This window comes from Choristoneura fumiferana, chromosome 2 (genome assembly GCF_025370935.1).
Source record: "Choristoneura fumiferana chromosome 2, NRCan_CFum_1, whole genome shotgun sequence".
NCBI lineage: Eukaryota > Metazoa > Arthropoda > Insecta > Lepidoptera > Tortricidae > Choristoneura > Choristoneura fumiferana.
In genome coordinates this window covers 6745775-6767075 of record NC_133473.1, presented here as the reverse complement: position 1 = coordinate 6767075, position 21301 = coordinate 6745775, and the positions used below count along the sequence as shown (strand labels likewise).

At 37.5% G+C, this 21301-nt stretch overlaps 3 protein-coding genes and 1 pseudogene across 4 annotated transcripts in view; 1 reads left to right on the top strand and 3 right to left on the bottom strand.

The window, feature by feature from the left end:
* The window catches only part of Hgsnat (Heparan-alpha-glucosaminide N-acetyltransferase), a 40795-nt gene that overhangs the window by 1584 nt on the left and 17910 nt on the right, over positions 1-21301 (top strand). For both annotated transcript variants that reach the window (XM_074106588.1, XM_074106580.1), the window contains exons 2-3: positions 4388-4518; positions 7428-7543. In XM_074106588.1, coding sequence (XP_073962689.1) covers positions 4388-4518; positions 7428-7543 — 247 coding nt within the window. The remainder of the gene's footprint in view (positions 1-4387; positions 4519-7427; positions 7544-21301) is intronic.
* On the bottom strand, positions 13636-15764 carry LOC141441721 (juvenile hormone esterase-like; the record flags this gene model as incomplete). The annotated part of the gene is given in 3 exon segments (XM_074106554.1): positions 13636-13990; positions 14070-15307; positions 15393-15764. Coding segments are annotated over 3 exon segments (1620 nt in total). The 3' UTR covers positions 13636-13791.
* Positions 16176-18289, bottom strand: LOC141441730 (juvenile hormone esterase-like). The gene is made up of 3 exons (XM_074106566.1): positions 18027-18289; positions 16555-17789; positions 16176-16421 (listed from the first exon to the last, which is right to left on the bottom strand). The coding sequence occupies exons 1-3, from the start codon at positions 18210-18212 to the stop codon at positions 16247-16249; spliced, it is 1596 nt and encodes a 531-aa protein (XP_073962667.1). The 5' UTR covers positions 18213-18289; the 3' UTR covers positions 16176-16246.
* Positions 18821-21301, bottom strand: part of LOC141445373 (juvenile hormone esterase-like) — a 4003-nt pseudogene continuing 1522 nt past the window's right edge.

The following is a 21301-nucleotide window of genomic DNA, read 5'->3' as shown; positions in this document are numbered from 1 at the left end:
AAACCAAAACAAGTTAACCCCAACCCCAGTATTAATTTAACGTAAATACATTTATTATAGGTATACCTATACTATTTATTAAAAATATATCTATAATATTATTATCTAATTTAGTTATATCTCATGAAGTCGCAAGAAACCTAGTGGTTTGACCCATGGCCTCTCAAGCAAGAAAGCTTGAGTTCACACCTCTCTGTGTTTCGCAATTTATGCACCAAAATTACCTACATTTTAAACTTACCATGACCTTTACGGTGAAGGAGAGCATTGTGAGGAAACCACGCACACCTGCGATAACATTCAGTGATGTGCGTTGAAGTTCACAATCCGTACTAGGCCCATCATATCTCATCCTGAGAAGAAGCCTGTGTCCCGCAGTGGGTGTATAAGTATTAGCTTACTACTATGATCAGATCAGATGATGATGATATTGATGATATTCTCTAAATTCAGTCTTAAATTGAAGAATTTTTGTTAGTAACTTAAAACTGCAGGTGGTAGGACCTTGTGCAAGGTCCGCCCGGATTGCTACCACCATCTTGTTCGCTAATCCTGCCGTGAAGCAGCAGTGCTTGCACTGTTGTATTTCGGCGTGGAGAGTAAGACAGCCGGTAAAATTACTGGCACTTGAGGTATCCCATCTTAGGCCTCTAGGTTGGCAACGCATCTGCAATAACCCTGATGTTTATGGGCGGTGGTGATCTCTTACCATCAGGAGACCCACTTGCTCGTTTGCTATCCAGTCGAATTTAAAAAAACTATTATAATCAAGCAATCAAACAATCTCGCCGTCAAACCATAATATGTAGGTACTTCTAAGAAAATAGGGTGTGGACTCATCAACATCGGGATTTCCCGGGATAAAGTGCAGGGAACTCGGTACTTAGGTAGCCAGGGAAGCTCAGGGCAGTGTAATTATTTCCACGCAACGGACATCACGGCGCCGCGTCGGCACAACGTTGACACAGGGCCTGGACACATGTCGCCGGTACGGTGCCGTCTACGGTGTCACGGCGCGGCGCCGTCAAAACTACCAAGCGTGTACGTACCAAGCGTTTGACGGCGCCGCGCCGTGACACCGTAGACGGCACCGTACCGGCGACATGTGTCCAGGCCCACACGGACAAGAAAAACAAAGGAGCACCAATAACTCTTAAAACAAAAGCGAACGTTTTAAAAACGCAGGGAATATTGACAACTCCATTGTTCCGTTTTGATGAAATAATTGAATATCCATGCTGTGATTGTGCGCTACATGTTTGAATGAAAAACATAATTATACCGTTTTTTCCACTTGTGTGAACTTATGATCTCAGTATTTAAATAAACCTTTACCATGTTTAGGTTGTATCAAAATTAAAGCATAATATGCTTATATTATACTGAACTGGCTGTATGCCAATGCTCCTCAGCTAAAAATCCCTTCTTACTGCAACTCTATGATACTCATGTCTTTCAAATTTCAAGTCCTTAGCTGCATAGGTTTATAAAGGCTGTGTGTTGGCAATAGTCAGTCAACAAATCTCGTTAATAGTTTTATTGATGAAAATAATACGTCGCAAGCGCTGTAGCCGTCAGAGGCTAACAGCGGTAGTCTATTCATTAAATAACTAGTAATAAACTGAACTCGTTTAGCATCTTGAGTCTTGACTTTTTTAACTCTTGTAGCGCCTAAGACCTTAGATGGTAGTTTAGTAATTTTGTAAATAAGTGAAGTATAGTTTAAAGTTCTTTCTTCATTGAATGATTTGTGCTTTATATATACGAGAGTAGAGTCAGCATTTTTTTGACAATCTATTTGTTCTTTATAAAGTACGATCTAACACGACGCTTTGTCAAGTGGCACTGAATTAAGTTTAATAAACACTAATAACTATTGCCTAAATATGTTCAACCGGGGCACTGTCGTGCTCTCACCACGTCGAGTACGGCCGTACCATCTTTTTCTCGAAGCAACTTCCGATTTTTTGGACCCCTCCGGATTGACTTCAAATTTGTAAGTTGGATGACAATGCAAGTACAGTCAACAAAAAAGCTTGATTTTTTCTAACAGAAACTAATTGTTGAGTGTTATTACGTTATGGCTGCGTGACAAGATGTTGTCGAATATTATTTCACGTAACAAACCACTCAATACTCACCACAAATAAACATTACCCAGCTGGACGTGTTAACTTACATTAATTTAACGGACAGTTAGTCGCAAATGGAAATTTATATGTCCCTGTTGTGTATCATCACGAAGCCTTCATAGTAGTAGGCTGGAAGTGTCTACAGGATTGTCAGATTCTATTGAATTGGAGTTTAATTATGTGACCGTGACGCTCTTTGCTGAAATAATTGCTCTGCTTATTTTGAAGGTACAAAAATATAGTTAAAGGACAAACTTTACATAACCGTCATGCCGATCGTCGCGTGAATTTCTCTGCATGCTGTACGATAGTAGAGGAGCCCATGATGCAAAATGGGGTTTTACTCGAGCGTCGCGTCGTGCTGGCCTTAGATTTTATAAATAGTTCATAGGAAGAAAAGAAGGTTATATGATGTTTCCCTTTCCAGTGGTGGAGAAGCGTCCACGGATTGTCAAAAAAAAAAGACATGGAAATACCTAAGCGTGTCAGATATTGTAGTTTGGATGCCCCAACTTGTCTCTGATACCAAGATTATTCATTTACTGACTTACGCAGTGGGGGTGGCCATCCGGAAGGGCAGAAAATAAAAATAATGAAAATGAATTTCAACGCGTCAGATATACAAAGGGGATGGTAAGTGAGCCCCTTAAAATGCTGCCATTGAAAAGACCTACGATTCGGAAGTGACGCAAGCTCGTAACAAATTTCTGAAAATGTAAAAACAAATCGCCACATTATATACGGATTTATATAAGGTAGAGGTACTCAGCAGGATGCCAGTACCCTTCCTTATGACGTCTGACACACTTGAGTAAATCCCAAAATCTCCTTTTGGGCTCCTCTACTGCAAGATGCATAAATGACTTGCGATTTTTCTGTGGATTTAAATGTTTGTGAATGTTCAAAATGTATGTCAAGTATTCGACGCACGCGTGCTCGTTTGTTAGAGAAATTACGGACTGGACTGGATGATTGGATCACCGGCGTTCGAGATACGCATTGTTAGACTGTTACACGGTGTAAACTGTAACGCAGGAACTACCCTACTTCACTGCTCTGTTACAAAACACTTATCGTTTTGTTACGCGATTAATAACAGTTTTTTTACAAGTCTGAGTACCTACTTTGAAGAAATAGTTAGAAAAAATTTGATAATAATTTCAAAATTTAAAAACCGACGGTTGAAAGGCTAATTGATCTAACTAAGCGACAATTCTGAGATAATAATTGAGTTATACATATACGGAATCAGTGAATTTTTCTCTGTCGTTCGACCTATGTTTCAAAATTTTGACAAAAATGGCTCTTACAGCAATTAGCCTTTCAACCGTCAATTATTGAAACTAACATGTACCTACATATCGCATTTACTATTAAGACATTGATGAATTTAATAGGTAGGTAGGTAGGTAAAATTACATGTCCAATATTTTTTATTTAATATAATATTTTCTTAATCCTCCTTCCTAATCTCTTATCCTTGATCTAAGTAACGAACTAATTAGAATATTTTAGGACACTAATCCAATCCACTGCGGCCACTCGCCGAACTTTTAAATATATTGCGTGAACAATTCCTCTACTAATAAGGTCGTCTTGGCAACACAGATTAAATATTTGGCGCGCGACGAGGTGTTGACGACTTGTTTGTCGTTACACATCATCGTTACAAATCATGACTATCGCGATTTCCATGAAGGATAATTAAAATTTTATGGTAGGTACTCAGGACTCTTCTTAATTAGTACCTTGTCTTCTAAAAGTCAGGGATGCTAAGTTTTATATTTAATTAACCTTGAAGAAGCCTGGATAACAGTTTTTGATGAATTATGGTTAAAACTTTTACACGTCCCACTGCTGGGCACAGGCTTTCTCTTAGAATGAAGACCTAAAAATTACATAAGTAGTATGTATTTTGTTATGTAAGGAAGGATACCTTACATACTCACAAAACAACCGTTAACATGATCTAACGCAGCAGCAGTACTTCACACATGACATTGACCTTTTTGGACTTAAAGCGTGTAAGTCCAAAAATTTTAAATAGAAATTTCGATTCTGTGTTGTTGAAAAACACAAAGAAGAAAAAGGTTCTTTACCCATAGATTACATACAGAAAAACCTATATAACATGAGCAGGTATAAAATTATAGGCAAGTAAACTAAGAAATTTCCACAATATTATAGGAAAGTTGGGACTCGATCCACGCTAGTTTAACTCGCACCTTATTTAAGCCGATTTCTTTTGTTTTCAGTGTCCTTTTGAACTAGAGAAGACTCTGAAAACCGACGAACCGAGCTGGTGGGTGGTCGACACAACACACCGCTCGTCATGGCGCGTATACGCAAACGCTACCCAACAATATATCACTGCATCGAACACAACGTGAGTTGCCCTGTGTACTTATAAGTTTAGTAGGTATAAGTTTGTAGCTAGTTCAAGGTCATCCCGTTATGTTCAAACAAGTGAATTGCGTTTTATTATTAGTATAGTAAACATCGTAGGTACTATTACACCTGAATAAAATCGAGGTTGTTAAAAATTTGTTACTTTGAAATTTTATTATAATGTAGTGTCCGTTGCCTCGCAGTGAATCAGTAACTAAGTGTCAATCTGATCTAGTTTGACAGTCCGATGACTTCTACAGGAATAAAGACGCGTGCCACACGAAAGTAAAATAATCCTTTAAAACAAAACAAATTGCTGAATCAAAAGTTAAGACAAAACTGTCTTTTTTAAATAAATAAATTGAAGTGGTGTTTTTATTTTATTGTACAACCAAAGACTCAAACTATAATTGCTGTGCTTTTACAGCGTTTCAAGCTTTATACGCGCTAGAGTATAGTAAGGTAGGATGTAAGTGGGTGGCCAGTGTAGTACAAATTAAAAACAAGTGACTCACTACACACCGCAACCCACAACCGTTTATTTTCACTGCAATGAGCACGATAGCTCGCGTACGTGCGAAACTACCAGTTGGCAATGTTTATATTTGTGTGTGGTTAACGCTTGTTATGTGCCGCATTTAAATATTTTGTCAAAATATTATACTTTGTTAAGTTTGCTACCGAAATCATCGACATAGATAGCTCTGAAGCAACTGTAGGCAGGTACACGAGGGAGGCGTATGTCCAACAGTGGACTTCATAAGGCTGATATATGATGATATTGATGATATAGCCCTTTGGTTCCTAGATTGAGTGTTGTTTTTGAGACTCCCATTTTTTTAAACTCGGCGTTGAAGTAGTTAACTCGGCGTTAGGGTCATGTGACTCTGTAATGACCGAGATCAAATACTTACTAAGAGCCAAATAAAACATATTTCCTCTAATATTACATAATTCCACATTAATTTTCTTCCAACGATGCTAGCGTAGAATGAATGAATTCGGCTTGAGCAAGATTAGCAAGCGGTGTTTTAAGTAAAATTTCACAGTGCCATTCGTTTTTGTATCTATACGCCAATGTAGATTAAGAATACAATCTTATACATTTCCTTTTGGAGATTTAAAGTAAAATGTTAGTTTCACACGAGTCAAATACTTCTTGTTCATAAACAGAATTTCCCCACGACACAGATTTGCATGCACGCAACTAAACTCGCACGCCTACTGACTCAGACATACACTTAAAAACGACATTTAAAAACTCAATGTTTATACAATTTAACTTGTACGTAAAAGTGAAAGCTGAACAGTCTTGTACGCCTATATACCACTGCCTTTCCTGATTTACCAAATATAGAAGTTGTCGTAAATAAAGTCTGAATATAAATTATAGTTTGAATTAAATATTATAGAGTCGAGCCACTGTGTACTGTAAGAGTTTCTGTGTACCACAGGGTCGAGTTCACCGTTTCCCAGTACCGGTACACAGGACTCAATGCCCATTTTACTTTTATCTTGATTGAAAAACTGAGAATGCATTGTGAAAATCCTAAAGTTTAAAAGCAAGTGTTGAGGTGTAGAATTGCAGCAATATTAGCCACAAGTTAGTTATTACTTGTATAATTTAGTTAACTTAACTTATACGTCATAATTTGAGTGTCCGATTAAATCTTAATTACTGTTCCCAACCCAACCTTATTTATTGAAGTTTAAAGATTCGCTAGCAACCGTTTTAAAACTGTTGTAACTTGAGCGGCGTCAATCCGCTACTAAAAAGTTCTGGCCGTAAATAATTCAAGAAAAAAGTTAAACAGATTGTCAATTGTCTCTTGCACTCGGCATGCAATGGAGATGATGTTAAATGTTATTTAATCACACCCGCAACTCTAAGCTTTTGCTTTTTGTTTATATTTTAAACGTTGAATTGAGAATACGGTTTGAATTCATCTGTGAGTTCCCATCATCTTTTGGTTTCATTTTGAGTGGCTATATATTTTTGGGTTGTACGTATAATATTATATGTATACTTATCATCTTCTTATCATAGTTCAAATACACTTAGTCTTAGTCGATCTAATTTGTTTATTCATTTTATTAAAACAATCACGTTTCTCTTTACCGTCTCTTTGTTTCATTCGCTCATGGTCCAGGAATACATTAATCAATGTATGTAGGTATGGCATAAATAAATATAAATAAGAGTAAAGAACAACCAACCATTCAAAAATTACTAAGCAAAGCCACACCCTTAAAAACACTGAAACTTAATTAGGTAAGTTAATAATTATCGCACATCAATTCATTTATTTGTTATAATATTTGTATCTTTTTACGCTTTACGTATTGAATTCGCATGTCAGTCAAAAAATAACCTAGAAATTAACGACAAGTATATCTATTATTATGTACAAACTTATCTGATTTAATATACAAGCTTTTATTTACCTTGCAATTGTTTTTTCCAGGTTTATTTTGTAAGTCGATTTTATTTACTTCTAATAATCGGATTGAAAAGCCGTGGTGGCCTAGTGGTTTGACCTATCGCCTCTCAAGCAGAGGGCACCAGTGAGTTTTTCAAAATTCATATGCAGAATTACATTTGAAATTTACCACGAGCTTTGTGGGGAAGGAAAACATCGTGAGGAAACCTGCACAAACCTGCGAAGCAATTCAATGGTGCGTGTGAAGTTCCCAATCCGCACTGGGCCCGCGTGGGAACTATGGCCCAAGCCCTCTTGTTCTGAGAGGAGGCCTGAGCCCAGCAGTGGGTCGTATATAGGCTGGGATGATGAATCGGATTGGCTTGAAATTCCGTGCGAATATTTATGTTTCTATTTTGAAAGTCAATGCAAGCACAGTTAACAAAAGGACTTGTAACATTTTTTTTAAAAAGGTTATTGTCTGCAGAGGTCTCCTGTGCCAATCGAGGCCGAAACTGGGGCAGTTCGGCGTGTACAACCTCAATGTGACCGAGGATGGATGCCACGTGAGAACGCTCAAGGAACCAGTCGACATTTACATGCGTAAGTGAACAATTGAACAACTATAGGTAGAGTCATTCACGATGACGCGTGCCGTGGTTCTTATTACAATGTCATTAATGGCTATTTTGACAAAATCACGCGTCTTCGTGAACGACACTAGGTATAATAATAATAAATGCATTTATTTCAGGCAACTTGACATGACTAACATACATATTTATAATTAAATACCTACCTACAATTTAATAAGTACCTACATAAATGTAAGTGTAATCTACCATACGTTTTTGCACACAGAGTTTTTTAATTCTGCGACGACACGTGTCTAGCCTTATATGAGTACTTACCTACTACGAAATGCGTCCCGCAAACGCCTATATTATGTAATACGAGACTGAGAGGGACGGTACGATACGAACTTCGGTTTTCGAATTTCGCAGTAGCCGCCCCCCCCCCTGACACGCGCGTTGGCAGTGCGTTTTTCTTTTCCATAGAGCAGCAACAAAACGCGTGCCATGTTTCCATCCATACAAACGCGCGTCGGCGGCGCGTTTTAAAAACGCGGTGTACAAAGATCCATACTTAGATGAAGTTGTTACAGGATGCAGGCCGTGATTATTTTCAATGAGCTGTTGATACTATGCGCAGTTGCTAGTAGACTGAATAAGTAATTTAATTTCATAATGCTGACAAGTGCGTCGTAATATTGGGAGCTCGTTAAATGTAGGTACAGCGGAGCGTCGATTATCCGAACGTCGATCAACCGAACAACCGCTTATCCGAACTGTTACGCCCGGCGCGCAGCCGCTCACCGCACGTCGGACTCGCGCGTAACTACCCTCTCCCTCTCACGTCACCCGCACTACTGTGCTCGCGCACTTGTCGCGACTAAAAAGTCACAATTAAAAAATTGAAAAAAAATTATACTCATGTGTCACTTCCAAGTACCCGCTAGTCGATAAACTATTTTTTTTCTAATGTAAATACCTATGGTTTTCATTTACCTGTACGTAAATATGTATGGCTGAATCAGTTAGATTATCCGAAAATACCGGTTTTCCGAACACCCACGTCCTCCAACTAGTTCAGATAAGAAAGAAAGAAAAAAAAAGAAAGAAAGAAAATATTTAATTTCCAACAGTACAAACAATACAAGACAACAATATAAACAATACAAGATAAAATAGTACAATACAGCACAGATCATATAAAAAGAGTATTAAAAAATAGGAAACTTTGCAAGTATACGGAAAAAGAGCAAACTCAGCTAATGCTGCGCTTACGCGGAAGCTGCCAGCGCTGGCAACGATAAGCGAGTCATTTGCCTCAAAATATACAGTGAGCCGATCTAGTTAATTTTCAGTCTCTATAACCATACTGAAACTAACTTAACTACGACATAGACATACCTACAGATATCTAATAGGAACACATAAATAATTAATGTCATCAAAATAGAATCATCAAAAACTGTAATTAAGAACTGCGACCTTATGGTGTGTGCGTAGAGAAGTTTAGTTTGAACTGATGAACAAACGAACTCTGAGCTCTCGTATTCACGTTGTCCACTTTACATCTTTCTTCTGTTACAAGAAAATCCAGGGAAAGTTCAGAGACTCATTGGTATTGATACTAATAACAAAAACTGTAACGTTTTCATCATTACAACATTACTTATTATTTCATCCACTCATCTTCGTGATAGTTATGTCGACTTAATACGATCGATTTATTTTTAGTGCTGTCCATTTTCCGTTAAATAGTATCACTAACTTTCCATAAGGAAATTGATTATCAAAATCCCTTGACCCAGTAGATAATATACTTAGGAGTCGTCCTCGCTGTCCTCGTTCCTATCTGGGTACATAATGCTGTCATGTTTATCTCAGTCTTGGCCTCTTTCCAATCAAAATCAACACCTTGATCAATTTTAATCATAAGAGCTGAGTGGTTATATTGAAATTTATGTTTGACACACGCGTTATGAATACCGGTCAAGTGGGAGTTGGGCATTACCGATTTAAAACCATGCAAAAGATAAATTTGTATATCCGAAAATCACTGGTAAGATCTTGTGCGCACTAGCGCTGTTGCCGGCGATTTCTCGGCAGAGCGGGAACGCGGCGTGCATGCGGCGAGCACGCTGCAGTATCTCCACGATTATTCAACGCCTGCGAGCCGCCGCAGTGCCGTCGCGTGGACGCGGCGATTAAGCCACGTACGGTCATATACGGTCGGCGTCACCGTGGCGGCAAATAATTGCGGAGATACCGCCGCGTGCGTGCCGCGTTCCCGCTCCGCCGAGAAACCGCCGGCAAAAGCGCAATGTGCACAAGCCCTATGACCGTACGTGGCTTAATCGCTGCGTCCACGTGACGGCACCGCGGCGGCACGCAGGTAGCGAATAATCGCGAAGATACCGCAGCCTGCTCGCCACATGCACGCTGCGTGTGCGTCGCGTTCCCGCTACGCTGAGAAACCGCCGGCAAAAACGCCAGTGTGCACAAGCTCTAAGTTATTATTTGCCGATCAGAGATTTTCGGACTTTTTATTGCTTTTGACCCCATGCTGTGTATATTTTGCAAAGGAAGTAGGGCTCTACGAACACACAAAAATAAAGTTGTGTTAAATACTTGTGATGTATACATATCATTTAATAATATTGTAAATCTGTTTAAAAAAAATATAGCTCGTTGTGTTTCTTGCCGGATTCTTCTCAACAGAGGTTTTTCCGAACCGGTGGTGGATTTTTTTTGACATTCATAAGTGTTTGTTATAGCCTGAACTGAATAAAGATATTTTGACTTTGACTGGATTTATAGATAGGTCGCGAGTCCACTTGACCGGTTTTTTTATTACCAAATCATTACTTCTATTACAGCTGGTAATACTACATAGATTTTCCGCGTAATACCAAGCCCACGCATTTTCATGGCAATTTCATCGTGAACGTAAATTAGCTATGATAGATTGTGCTGTTAAATTACACGTGATCTTTGTTATAAGAGTATTAAGGTTGATTATGGCGGCACGAGGCCGTAAGTGCGGATTTATGCACGCTTGCACACAGGGTGTTTAAGCAATCTCTTGTACAACCATCATACCATCATCGAATGCCATGTTACTAATAAATGCCTAGCAAGATTGTTTGTAATGTATTGAGTACTAGCTGTTGGCTGCGTCTTCGTCGGCGATGAATTCGTTTATCTTCCCCGGGACTATTTAATTTTCCGGGATAACAATTGTTCTTTTTTTTCTCAGGATTTAAAACTACTTATCTCCACTCCACACCTAATTTCACCACAATTCGCTAAATACTTTAAACATGAAAGCGTATGACAAAAAAAATACAAAAAAATATATATTTACTTATTCCCCTTTGCATTTATAATGAAAACCCTTAGTTAATTGGAATGTTAAAAATTAAAAAAAGTGTCAGTAAGACGTTTGACGTGTTATTTTGTCTTTTTGATGATCACTGACTATGCAATAATGTATCAAACGCCTAGGAAAATAAATAAGTATACCTAAACACTTCTGTTCAATTATGTAACTAACTACTTGTTGACATTCTTGACCTAACCATGAAACTACGTTACCTAGGACTATTACATAGTTATTTTCCTGCGACAGAATTAAAAATATTCGACCGAAATGCAAAGGTTGGTTCTTACTTTTCCACCTTTTGTGATTCTCAATTAATAATAATTTAATTTCGTTTAAGAGGAATATTCGAGTTTTGACCGCTTGGGTCAAATGTCAAATATTATCCTCCCACGCACGACCAATATTATTCGCAATAACTTTAATCAAACTAAATTCAGCATCGGTACTGTCACTCTTTTTTATAACTAAGCATAATCTTTTTTACTATCAATATTAACAAAAAAAGACGAGAAAACTGAAGAAGCCCTTTGTTATTGCCCTTTAATTTATTTTAAAAAGATTTTTATATTCTTAACTGATTTGTTGTCGGTTTATCTAACGGTATCATAGTACTCGCTAAACCCGTACAACCATAACTCACTCAATCACTGTAACCGAATAATTGGCAATAAAAACAAACCACTAGAAAGCGTAGTAAATAGTAATTGACAATGACTGTTAGGTAATGAAATGATAACCCGGGGTGATAATTTGAGTTAACAGTCACGCTTAAGGGCGGAGAAATGGGTAATGGGGAAAACTTGGTGGAACTAAATGCAGGGGAGAAAGTTCGATCAGCGATACACCGCGGGGACAAATAAATGGAATTCGAGTAAAAAGTGTAACTGAGTTGCACTTTGGGGCAATGCTGCGGTGCGAGCGTACAGTGCTCTGTTTGAAAACTCCGATTGTTTTTGAATATCTTTGCAGCAATACATATACGAGGTATTTTAAAATAATCCGAAATACAGCTGGTAGCCTCTGTAAAGATTTCATCTGATTCGATATGTACTTTGACGCCGTATTCTTTAAACATTGACCAATGTATGGAAACATCTTTCAAACACAATCGAAATATTCTGAAAAACATTTATATATGTAGGCGTCCAGTTAAACTTGCCCAACCATCTGTTACTAATCCAGATTAATTTTATGTCAAAGCGTATTTGTTCTTTAAATAATTCAAATACTATGATTAGTGTTCTGATTAGATCAAATTTACTTTGACTTTGTCCGTAGGTACAGTCAGCATCGAATATAAGGAAACGGGCAAGATGGTCTCAAATATTTTAGACCAAATTTTAAAACCCTTGACAACCGAGACGTGGTAAAATCAGAGGCCGTATTGCCTAATGTTTCTAACGCCCGCGATCGAAATCTGTCATTTGATTGCGATCGCGAACGTCAGGAACGGTAGGCAATACGGCCTCAGGACATAGTTTAGCATTATCTTACATTTGACGCTGATTGTATACCATATGGGATTATTATATACTTATGGGCTTACCTACACCATTTTGTATAGTATTGCATTTATACTTTTCAAACAGCCAAAATGTAAATATCTTATCAATAGAATAGAGCATCCGCTTCTAATTTTATCCATTGCACTTGAGATGTATTAGTCCTTTCTTTTGATGAAGCACCGAGCAATAAATAAATGCATGTGTACCTTTCCGATCACTATTAAAATCTTTGCCAGGAACATGGGCTATTTTTAATGTTTGATATATCACTGTCAAGTACTTAACAACAACTTACCATGACCACACCACACTCGTATACACCTGCTGCTGTACTAGAATTTCCTTTTATCTTTTTTTCTGTGTCTGTTTTGCTTCTTATAACACCTATAACTATAATGCCTTACTAAATACTAATTTTGTGCGAGAGTCAAGTATTGGGTTCACTGTCACCTTTTTTATATCAAATGTTTAAAAACCTAATTAAAAAAGCAATTTTTCAATACTAATTTTATGACGACTCATTAAATTTGTTGGATTTATATCTACTGTCGGTTAGAGGCAGTAATTATCAGTCTAAAACATTCAAATGAGGCTACTGATGGGTGCCATTCGTTTTAGATCCACGATGTACCCTGAAAATATTAGGTAGCTTTTGTTTAGTCACTAGGTATGAGTATTATTGTGTGTTTTGTAAACACTAAATACGGTCTGATCCTAATGCACAGGGGTAACAATAGGTAAGTGTTCTGACAAGACTGATGGGACAAGGTACGATTGGATTGATGTTATAGACTTTTTAAATTGATATTGTACCTAAAATTGCCAAAACAGTCACTTTTTTTATGTCACATGTTTTATTTTTTAAGTCCCGCTATGGCCCATTCTAATTTTTGACAACCGTTATACGTACTTTCTGAATGAACTTTGAATTTGGTTTACAGCGTCACTTCCTTTGGAGTAACCGTATGCAAATGAGCGACCTTAAGCGTCCATTGAGAAATGCCAGTCCGAACAATAGATCGCATCTGACAGTGCTAATCTAGTTTATATTCCTCAACAGGTTAATAAATTGTAGCGGTATTTAGACAGTTACAAGTACCAGTATTTATTCTTGTGTTTGATTGTCCGGTATTAACTTTATTCACAAGGTTGGAAATATTGTACAATATCTGTAGCTCCCCAGTGCGCTACAAACAGGAGTTGTGTTTTGTATATTTACATCTAACTAAATTCGGTGAATGTCATTAATACTTTCCTCAGACTCTTTCAAAGAGAATCAGGAGTGCCACTTCAACTTTATTTCCAATGAAAATTTACAAATATAACTAGCTGTCACGTATTTTAAAGTATATCACAAAATTGTATACTAATTAGGTATCTCTAAAATGTTTAATTTCAGTCGTAATCGCAATTTCGCACAAGGTTGCTGTATTTTCCATATATTGAGTGAAAGAGGTCCCAAAACGCCATTCTTTCTTTTTCGAATCTATCCTCCATTCGTAGTTCAGAGCCAATGTTTAGGTAGGGTCTCGTGTTCGAAGTGACTGCAGGCCAGGAGACCGGAATCAAGTCCGAGGTGCTTGGAGTCGGGTTTCTAAAATAAATACCAAAATTGATAACAAAATCGTACTTTTTAAAGAAATATTTAGTAATTATATTACACTAATTCTTACCCGTATTTAATAAAGTTGGTCCACAGAGTTGTTATAATATCAACCATTGTCTGTTCATCCGCTGATCTCTGGCCAGATCGGGGAATGTTGAACAAGTACGACAATTCTGCAGAGTGGGATGCTCCAGCTGCTCCAGATTCTGCGACATATGTGAATACGTACTCATAGATAGGATTCGCATTTTCACTAATCAAGCTTGTAATTGTATCTTGAATAGGATGATTAAATACAAAGTCCGAATTAAAATTAGCGGCTTCAAAAGCAACATCTGCTGAAATGGGCTTATCCCCGATATAAAAGTGCCTGATGATCTCTGCAGCTTTATCTTGTTGTTCCTTGTCAAGATTAAATGCGTTTTGTAATCTCGTTTTAAAAAAGTCGCTTTCGAAATAATCTTCGCCGTGCATCAATGTTATGCTGTCGCCTAAATATTCTGCATTGGTATTACCGATTAAAATAGGAGTATTTCTAATTTTTCTTTCGTTAGATAAAGCATACGGTTCGCTATCTACAAAATTTTCGACGCCACTAAAAGATTTTTCTTTGCATGGTTTGAAATCTAATCCGACATCACTAACTGCACCTGTGACCAAACTATGATGACTTGTAGACAGAAATTCTAGAGCTTGTTGGTCATCAGTCGTGTTGAATCCTAAATAATTTGCAAGTTTTACCGCTGCGTTAAGATCTGGATTGGTAAACATGTCAGGGCTCAAATGTGTTCCACTCTCTGCTATCACCTTGTTGAATAACTTTTCTTTAGACGAATATAATTGCAACAAAACCGAAGCAGAGCCTGCGCTTTGGCCAGCGAGAGTCACGTTGTAAGGGTTGCCACCGAACGCAGCTATATTATTTCGAACCCATCGAAGTGCTTCGTATTGGTCTTTTAGTCCTTGATTTCCTGGTACAGCAGGGATATCGAGACACATGAATCCGTATGGTCCTAACCGGTAATTAACAGTTACAACGATTACGCCATGTCTAACTAGATTTTGTGCCCCGTATTCTGTCGCGCTTCCTCCCATAAAACCTCCTCCATGGATCCAAACAAGAACTGGGAGAGGGTTGTAGGAGCTAGCTTGAGATGGAACGTAGACGCTTAACTGAAGGCAGTCGATAGACTCGTCATCAGAAGATGCTTGTGGAAATACACCGAATGGAGTTTGAGGGCACTTTCTCGAATTGTCATAAGCGTAGAATATTTCTTCTTCAAATTCAGGAGCCGGTCGAGGTGCCTTAAAAATAATAAACAAATTCAAGCACATTATTATGATTTACGATGTATAAAATTGCGATTTGAAATCAAATTAATTAACTTACCCCAAATGGGTCATCTACATCAACTTTTGCATAAGGTATTCCCAAAAATGCGGAATAGTCACCGTCAGTAGCCTTCTGTCCCCTCACCAGTCCTTGACTGATGATCACTAAAGGATCTACCCTCTGTACAGCACTTCGTACGTTCACAATGAATAAAATACTTAGCAATATTAAGATCTTCATTATGAACTATTCGTTAAAAATAAGAACAAAACTTTCGAGTAGCTTCCACTACTTTCGTAATGCAACTGCCGCTGAATTGAAAGATAAATCAATTTTATTTAGACGTTTTAAACAGGGCTCAATATCTAGAATGTGAAGTACTTCGATAAAACTCACTGATCTTGATAATAGTAAAAGATGATCGGATGTCGCTATAATAAAATATTTTTCACTTGGCACCAACTTTTTAAGACAGAATAAAACGATATCATGCTCATTTTGCCTTACAAACCCATAAAGGGTCAAGTAGCTTCCAGAATTAAACTTAGACGTTTTTGGAAAACCTTGATCATTGTTGTTTCGACTTTTTATTTAGAACAGTCAAGTTAAGGCTTACTTCTGATTACGATACGAGTAGCCACCAAATTTATAAAATTAAAAATAAACTATATTCCAATCGGAATATACTATTAAAACGATGTGGAAAATGAAATTCCAGCTCTTGCTTCGTATTCTAATTCGAGTAATATACTCGTATTTTTATATGATGAAGTAAAATTAAATATATAGAATTTACATTATTACGTAATTTTACATGTATGATGGAATATATTAATGGGATAATCGGGTTATCATATATTTTTACAGCTAAGATATTTTTATTTAAGTACCTATCACTACTATGTGCAAAATTAATGACCATTTTGTCCATAAGAAGTATATAGAAGATCCCAGAATGCCATTCTTTCCCTTAGAAATCTATCTTGCATGCGAAGTTCAGGTCCAATGTTTAAGTATGGCCTCGTGTCTGCGGTAACAGGGGTCCAGTTGACTGGAATTAAGTCTGAAGTCTCACGAGTTGGATTTCTAAAACAAACAAACTATAATTAAAACAGGGATTCTGACGGACGGAATATATTTGCGTTTATAAGTAAAAATAAATTTAGTTTAGAAAACATTACATATAAGGACTGACTATCGATAATACAGAATAAATTACCCATATTTGATAAAGTTGGCCCATAAAGTAGTTACACGGTCGCTGATTAACTGATCATCAGCTGATCGTAGTGAGGGATATCCGGGCAAATTGAATAAGTAGGGAAGCTCAGCTGAGTGCCCTGCTCCCGCCGCCCCAGTGTCTCCAACATAGCTGAACACATACTCGTAAACTGGCTTTGCATTCTCATTAATCAAACTTGTAATGGTATCTTGAATCGGATGATTAAATACAAAGTCAGAATTCAAATTTTCTGCTTCGTCATTTACATCTGTTGTGATAGCTCTATCTCCGATATAAAAATGTCTGACAATTGCCGCAGCTGTGTCTAACTGATCGTCTTCAAGATCGAACACTTGCTGTAGTCTGGAGCGAAAGAAGTCTGTAGATAAATAATCTTCGCCGTGTACATTCTGTACATCACCTAGATATTCTAAATCAGTGTTGCCAATCAAAACTGGTGTGTTTCTGATCTTTCTTTTATTTGATAAGTAGGACGGTTCCTTGTCTATAAAATTATCAACATCATTAAAATAGTTCTCTTTGCATGGTAAAAACTCTAACGCTAAATCACTGGCAGCACCCGTGACTAAACTGTGATGAGTTGTGGCTAAAAAGTTCAAGGCTTGCTGCTCGTCAGTCGTATTCAAACCCAAATAATTTGCTAGTTTCACGGCCGCATCATAGTCCCCGCTACCGAACATGTCAGGGCTAAGATGCGTTCCACTTTCTGCGATCACCTTATTAAACAACTTATCTTTTGATGAATACAATTGATATAAAACGGAAGCAGAGCCGGCACTAAAACCACCCAGAGTTACGTTGTAAGGGTTGCCACCAAAAGCGGCAATATTGTCCCGAACCCATCGAAGTGCGGTATACTGATCTTTCAGCCCCTGATTTCCTGGTACAGCGGTATTGTTAAGACACATAAATCCATACGGTCCTAGTCGGTAGTTGACAGTTACAATGATGATGCCGTGTTTTAGTAAGTTGCTTGGTCCCTGTTGATTGCCGCTTCCTACAGCAAAACCTCCACCATGAAACCAAACAAGAACTGGGAGGGGATTTCTGGAGCTTGCTCGAGACGGTACGTAGAGGCTTAACTGGAGACAATCGATATCCTCCTGCTCAGACGCAGTATTGGAAAACCCTTTAAATGTTTGAGGGCACACTTTTGAGTTGTCATAAGCGTAAAATATTTCTTCTTCAAAATGAGAAGCTGGCTGGGCTGCCTGAAATGAGTATTAAAATAGCTATCAGTCACTAAACATTTTTTATATATCTTTTTACTGATTGGAAAGACATTTATTACGAGCTAATTAGTTTAGGGTTTATCATTTTAACTTAAATTGTATTTGCAATGTCAAAAACATTATTATCAGAGTCAACAAGAGGCCTTTGCTTAGTTCATATAGAACATGATGATGAAACAGGTATATAATAATGAAATCAGATATTAATCTACTTACCCCAAACGGATCATCTAAATCTACCTTTGCGTAAGGTATGCCCAAAAACGCTGAGTAATCACCATCAGTAGATTTCTGCCCTCTTACCAGCCCTTGCCCAATAAGAACTAAGGGATCTACTCTTTGTTGAACACCATAGACGTTCACGACCAAGGAAAGAATTAGGAATATTACTATGTCTTTCATTATAGCTTAGTGATTGACAACTAACCCTCCAAGCAGCTTCCTCTACTCTTGCAATGCAACTGCCACTTGATTTCGCGATAAACCTATCTGAGTGTTCGAAAATGGTTTCATGGTAAAATTGTAACCTTGTTTGTGAAGTACCCTGATAATTCTGGGTTTGATAATGATCTTAGCCGATCCCTTTAGATGATCCTACTACCGCCAACTGATACTAACAATAAGGCTAACAGAAGTGTTTTAGTTCAAATGCCACAAGTTTACAATTTTGTTTCTTGTGTCCATACTAACTATACTTAAGTATGTACTTACATTGGTTTCGACATCAAAGCAATGAGTTAATTTATAACCAGCCTTTTTTCCAGCATTAAGCCAGCATTTTTTCGTTTTAAGGGATCGCCATACCTATGTATTTTATATGCATATACTTAGTAGACGAAGGCAAGCCATCTGGTATAATTTTAGGTCAAACATACACAATACACAAAAAAAACTTTATTTCTTTGCACCACTTTCCCGCCTATTGAACAAATTCCTATGGCGCTGAGCTTGTCAGATCGGGATAGTGAACAGGATGAAATGCGGGAAAAGGATAAAGGTATAATCGTTACGAATACGATGTATACCACTTACATACAAAATAAATGTTAGTGACCTTGCTTTTTGCGAGCATAAACATTGTTTTTTCCTTAAATTGAATAAAATAGGTCCCAAAACGCCATTCTTTGTTTCAAAAATCTTTCCTCCATCTCCATGCGAAGTTGTTTGTCAATGCTCAGGTACAGCCGTGAGTTGCTGGTAACAGGTATCCACGTGACTGGAATTAGCTCCGATGCTTCAGGCGTTGGGTTGCTGTTAAGTAAGTAATTGTAAATCCTTTATTAATTAATTTACACACGACATAGGGTTAGGTACGGATACATTTAGTTATCCATATTTAACGAAATTTGTCCATAAAGTAGTCAAACATTCAACCAATAGCAAATAGTAGTCAGTTGAGGAATGTGCCATGTTCTCCCCAAAATCACCAAATAAGTCAAACAAGTAAGGTAACTCGGCTGAGTGGCTGGCACCAGAGAAACCAGAATTTCCTACATAACTGAAAATGTACTCATTAACAGGATTCGCATTTTCATTTACTATCTTTGTTATTGTGTCTTGAATAGGGTGATTGAATACAAAATCCGAGTTGAAATACTCAGCTTCGGTGTTGACATCTGTTGAAATAGTTTTATCTCCGATGTAAAAATGTCTTACTATTTCGGCAGCAGTAGGTCATAGCTGTTTATGTTAAATGTATCCAGTAGTCTCGAGTCGAATAAAAAAAAAACTTTATTGAAATAGTCATCTCCGTACATTGTTTGTACGTCACCTCGATACTCCAAATCGGTATTACCAATTAAAATTGGTGTGTTAATCTTTTTTCTTTCATTAGACAATGAATAAGGGTCATTATTTACAAAAATATCAACCCCACGGAAAGATTTTTCTTTGCACGGTTTCAATTCTATTTTTAAATCATGGGTTGCACCGGTGACCATGCCGTGGAATGTTTCAGCCAAGAATTCCAAGGCTTGTTGATCATTTGTTGCGTTTAGTCCCAAAAATTTTGCTAATTTTATTGCTGCATTTGGTTCGCCGTTTGTAAACATATCTGGGCTGAGTGGTGTTCCACTTTGTGCTATCACTTTGGAGAACAAATTTTCGTTAGGAGAAAATAAATGCAACAGAACTGAAGATGAACCCGCACTTTGACCTGTTCCCTATAGTACATTATACGGGTTGCCACCAAAAGCTGCAATATTGTCTTACCCACGGTAGGGCTTTATGTTGATCTTTCAGCCCTTGATTGCCGGGAGCAGCAGGACTGTCTAGGCACATAAAGCCATACGCACCTAAACGATAATTTACCGTTACTACAATAACACTACGTTTGGTTAAATGCCGCACTCCAAATTCAAGGCCTGTTCCAAATATGAAGACACCTCCATGAATCCAGACAAGGACTGGCAATGGATTTTTAACACTCGCCTCAGAAGGCACAAATATGTTCAATTGAAGACAATGGATAGACTCTTCCGCAGATTTAGTGGCTACTCGGGTATATCCACTAAAAGGTATTTGCGGACACTGGGTTATTGTTGCCTCAGACGCATGGAATATTTCTCCCCGAAGTTTGGAGCCGGTCTGGCGTCCTGAAAGGGAGAAAAATATTTTTCTATGTACATTTAATACTAACCAACTTATCCGCGATACTCGTATGTTATTCAAATCAAACAAAAAACTTACCCCAAATGGATTATTTAAATCCACTTTGGCATAGGGTATTCCCAAAAACGTAGAGTGTCGGTGGCTGTCTGGCCTCTTACCAGACCTTGACTGATGAATACTAAGAGATTAACTCTTTGAACTGCACCATAGACACTCACAACTAATATTACATTTGGTAATACTAAACACTCCATTGTGAATTGCTTAAAGTAATGATTGAGTTACTTGCACTACTCGTATAACACAACTGCCGGGCAGTTTGCATATAGGACCTCCATTATTTATCTGAATGCTATGGGAGAAATTAGTCTTGAATTGTTTATCTTAACAGTGAAGTACTTACAGTCTACGCTTTGATAGCAGGCACTCGTATGTAATAATAATAGGTACCTACTTATTGTTAGTCTAAAAATTTTATTGCTGACAAGATTTTAATTTAGCCTACAAGACATTTTTGGTAATCGTGTTTATAAGGGTTTAGACAACAATGAAGGTAATATGGATAAATTAAATCACAAATGACAATAACGAGTCCAATCAAGTACACTGTGTCCGCTTTTGTGTCACGTTTTGTGGCTTGTATTTGTTTACATTTATTATAATATTAATTAATATACTTTTTTAAACTTTTATTCATTTTATTTTCTTTTACCGCACGTTATTTTGACTGTTTGCCTATATTTTTGAATTTCCTTCTCTCAACTAGGTTAGCTGGATGAGAAACCTTTATTAAAAGATCTTTTTTATGTCCGCCTTTGTAATTTTTTCTCTTTACCTATACTATATTTTTGATTGCGATAAAGAGTTTACTTACACACATG

Excerpts from the sequence above, each read along its gene's own strand:
- LOC141441730 (XM_074106566.1), bottom strand. The coding sequence starts at position 18,212 with ATGAAAGACATAGTAATATTCCTAATTCTTTCCTTGGTCGTGAACGTC. Across the intron at positions 17,790-18,026 it reads ATTTAGATGATCCGTTTGGG|GCAGCCCAGCCAGCTTCTCA; the intron begins GTAAGTAGATTA and ends TACTCATTTCAG. Across the intron at positions 16,422-16,554 it reads GCCAACTTTATCAAATATGG|AAATCCAACTCGTGAGACTT; the intron begins GTAATTTATTCT and ends TGTTTGTTTTAG.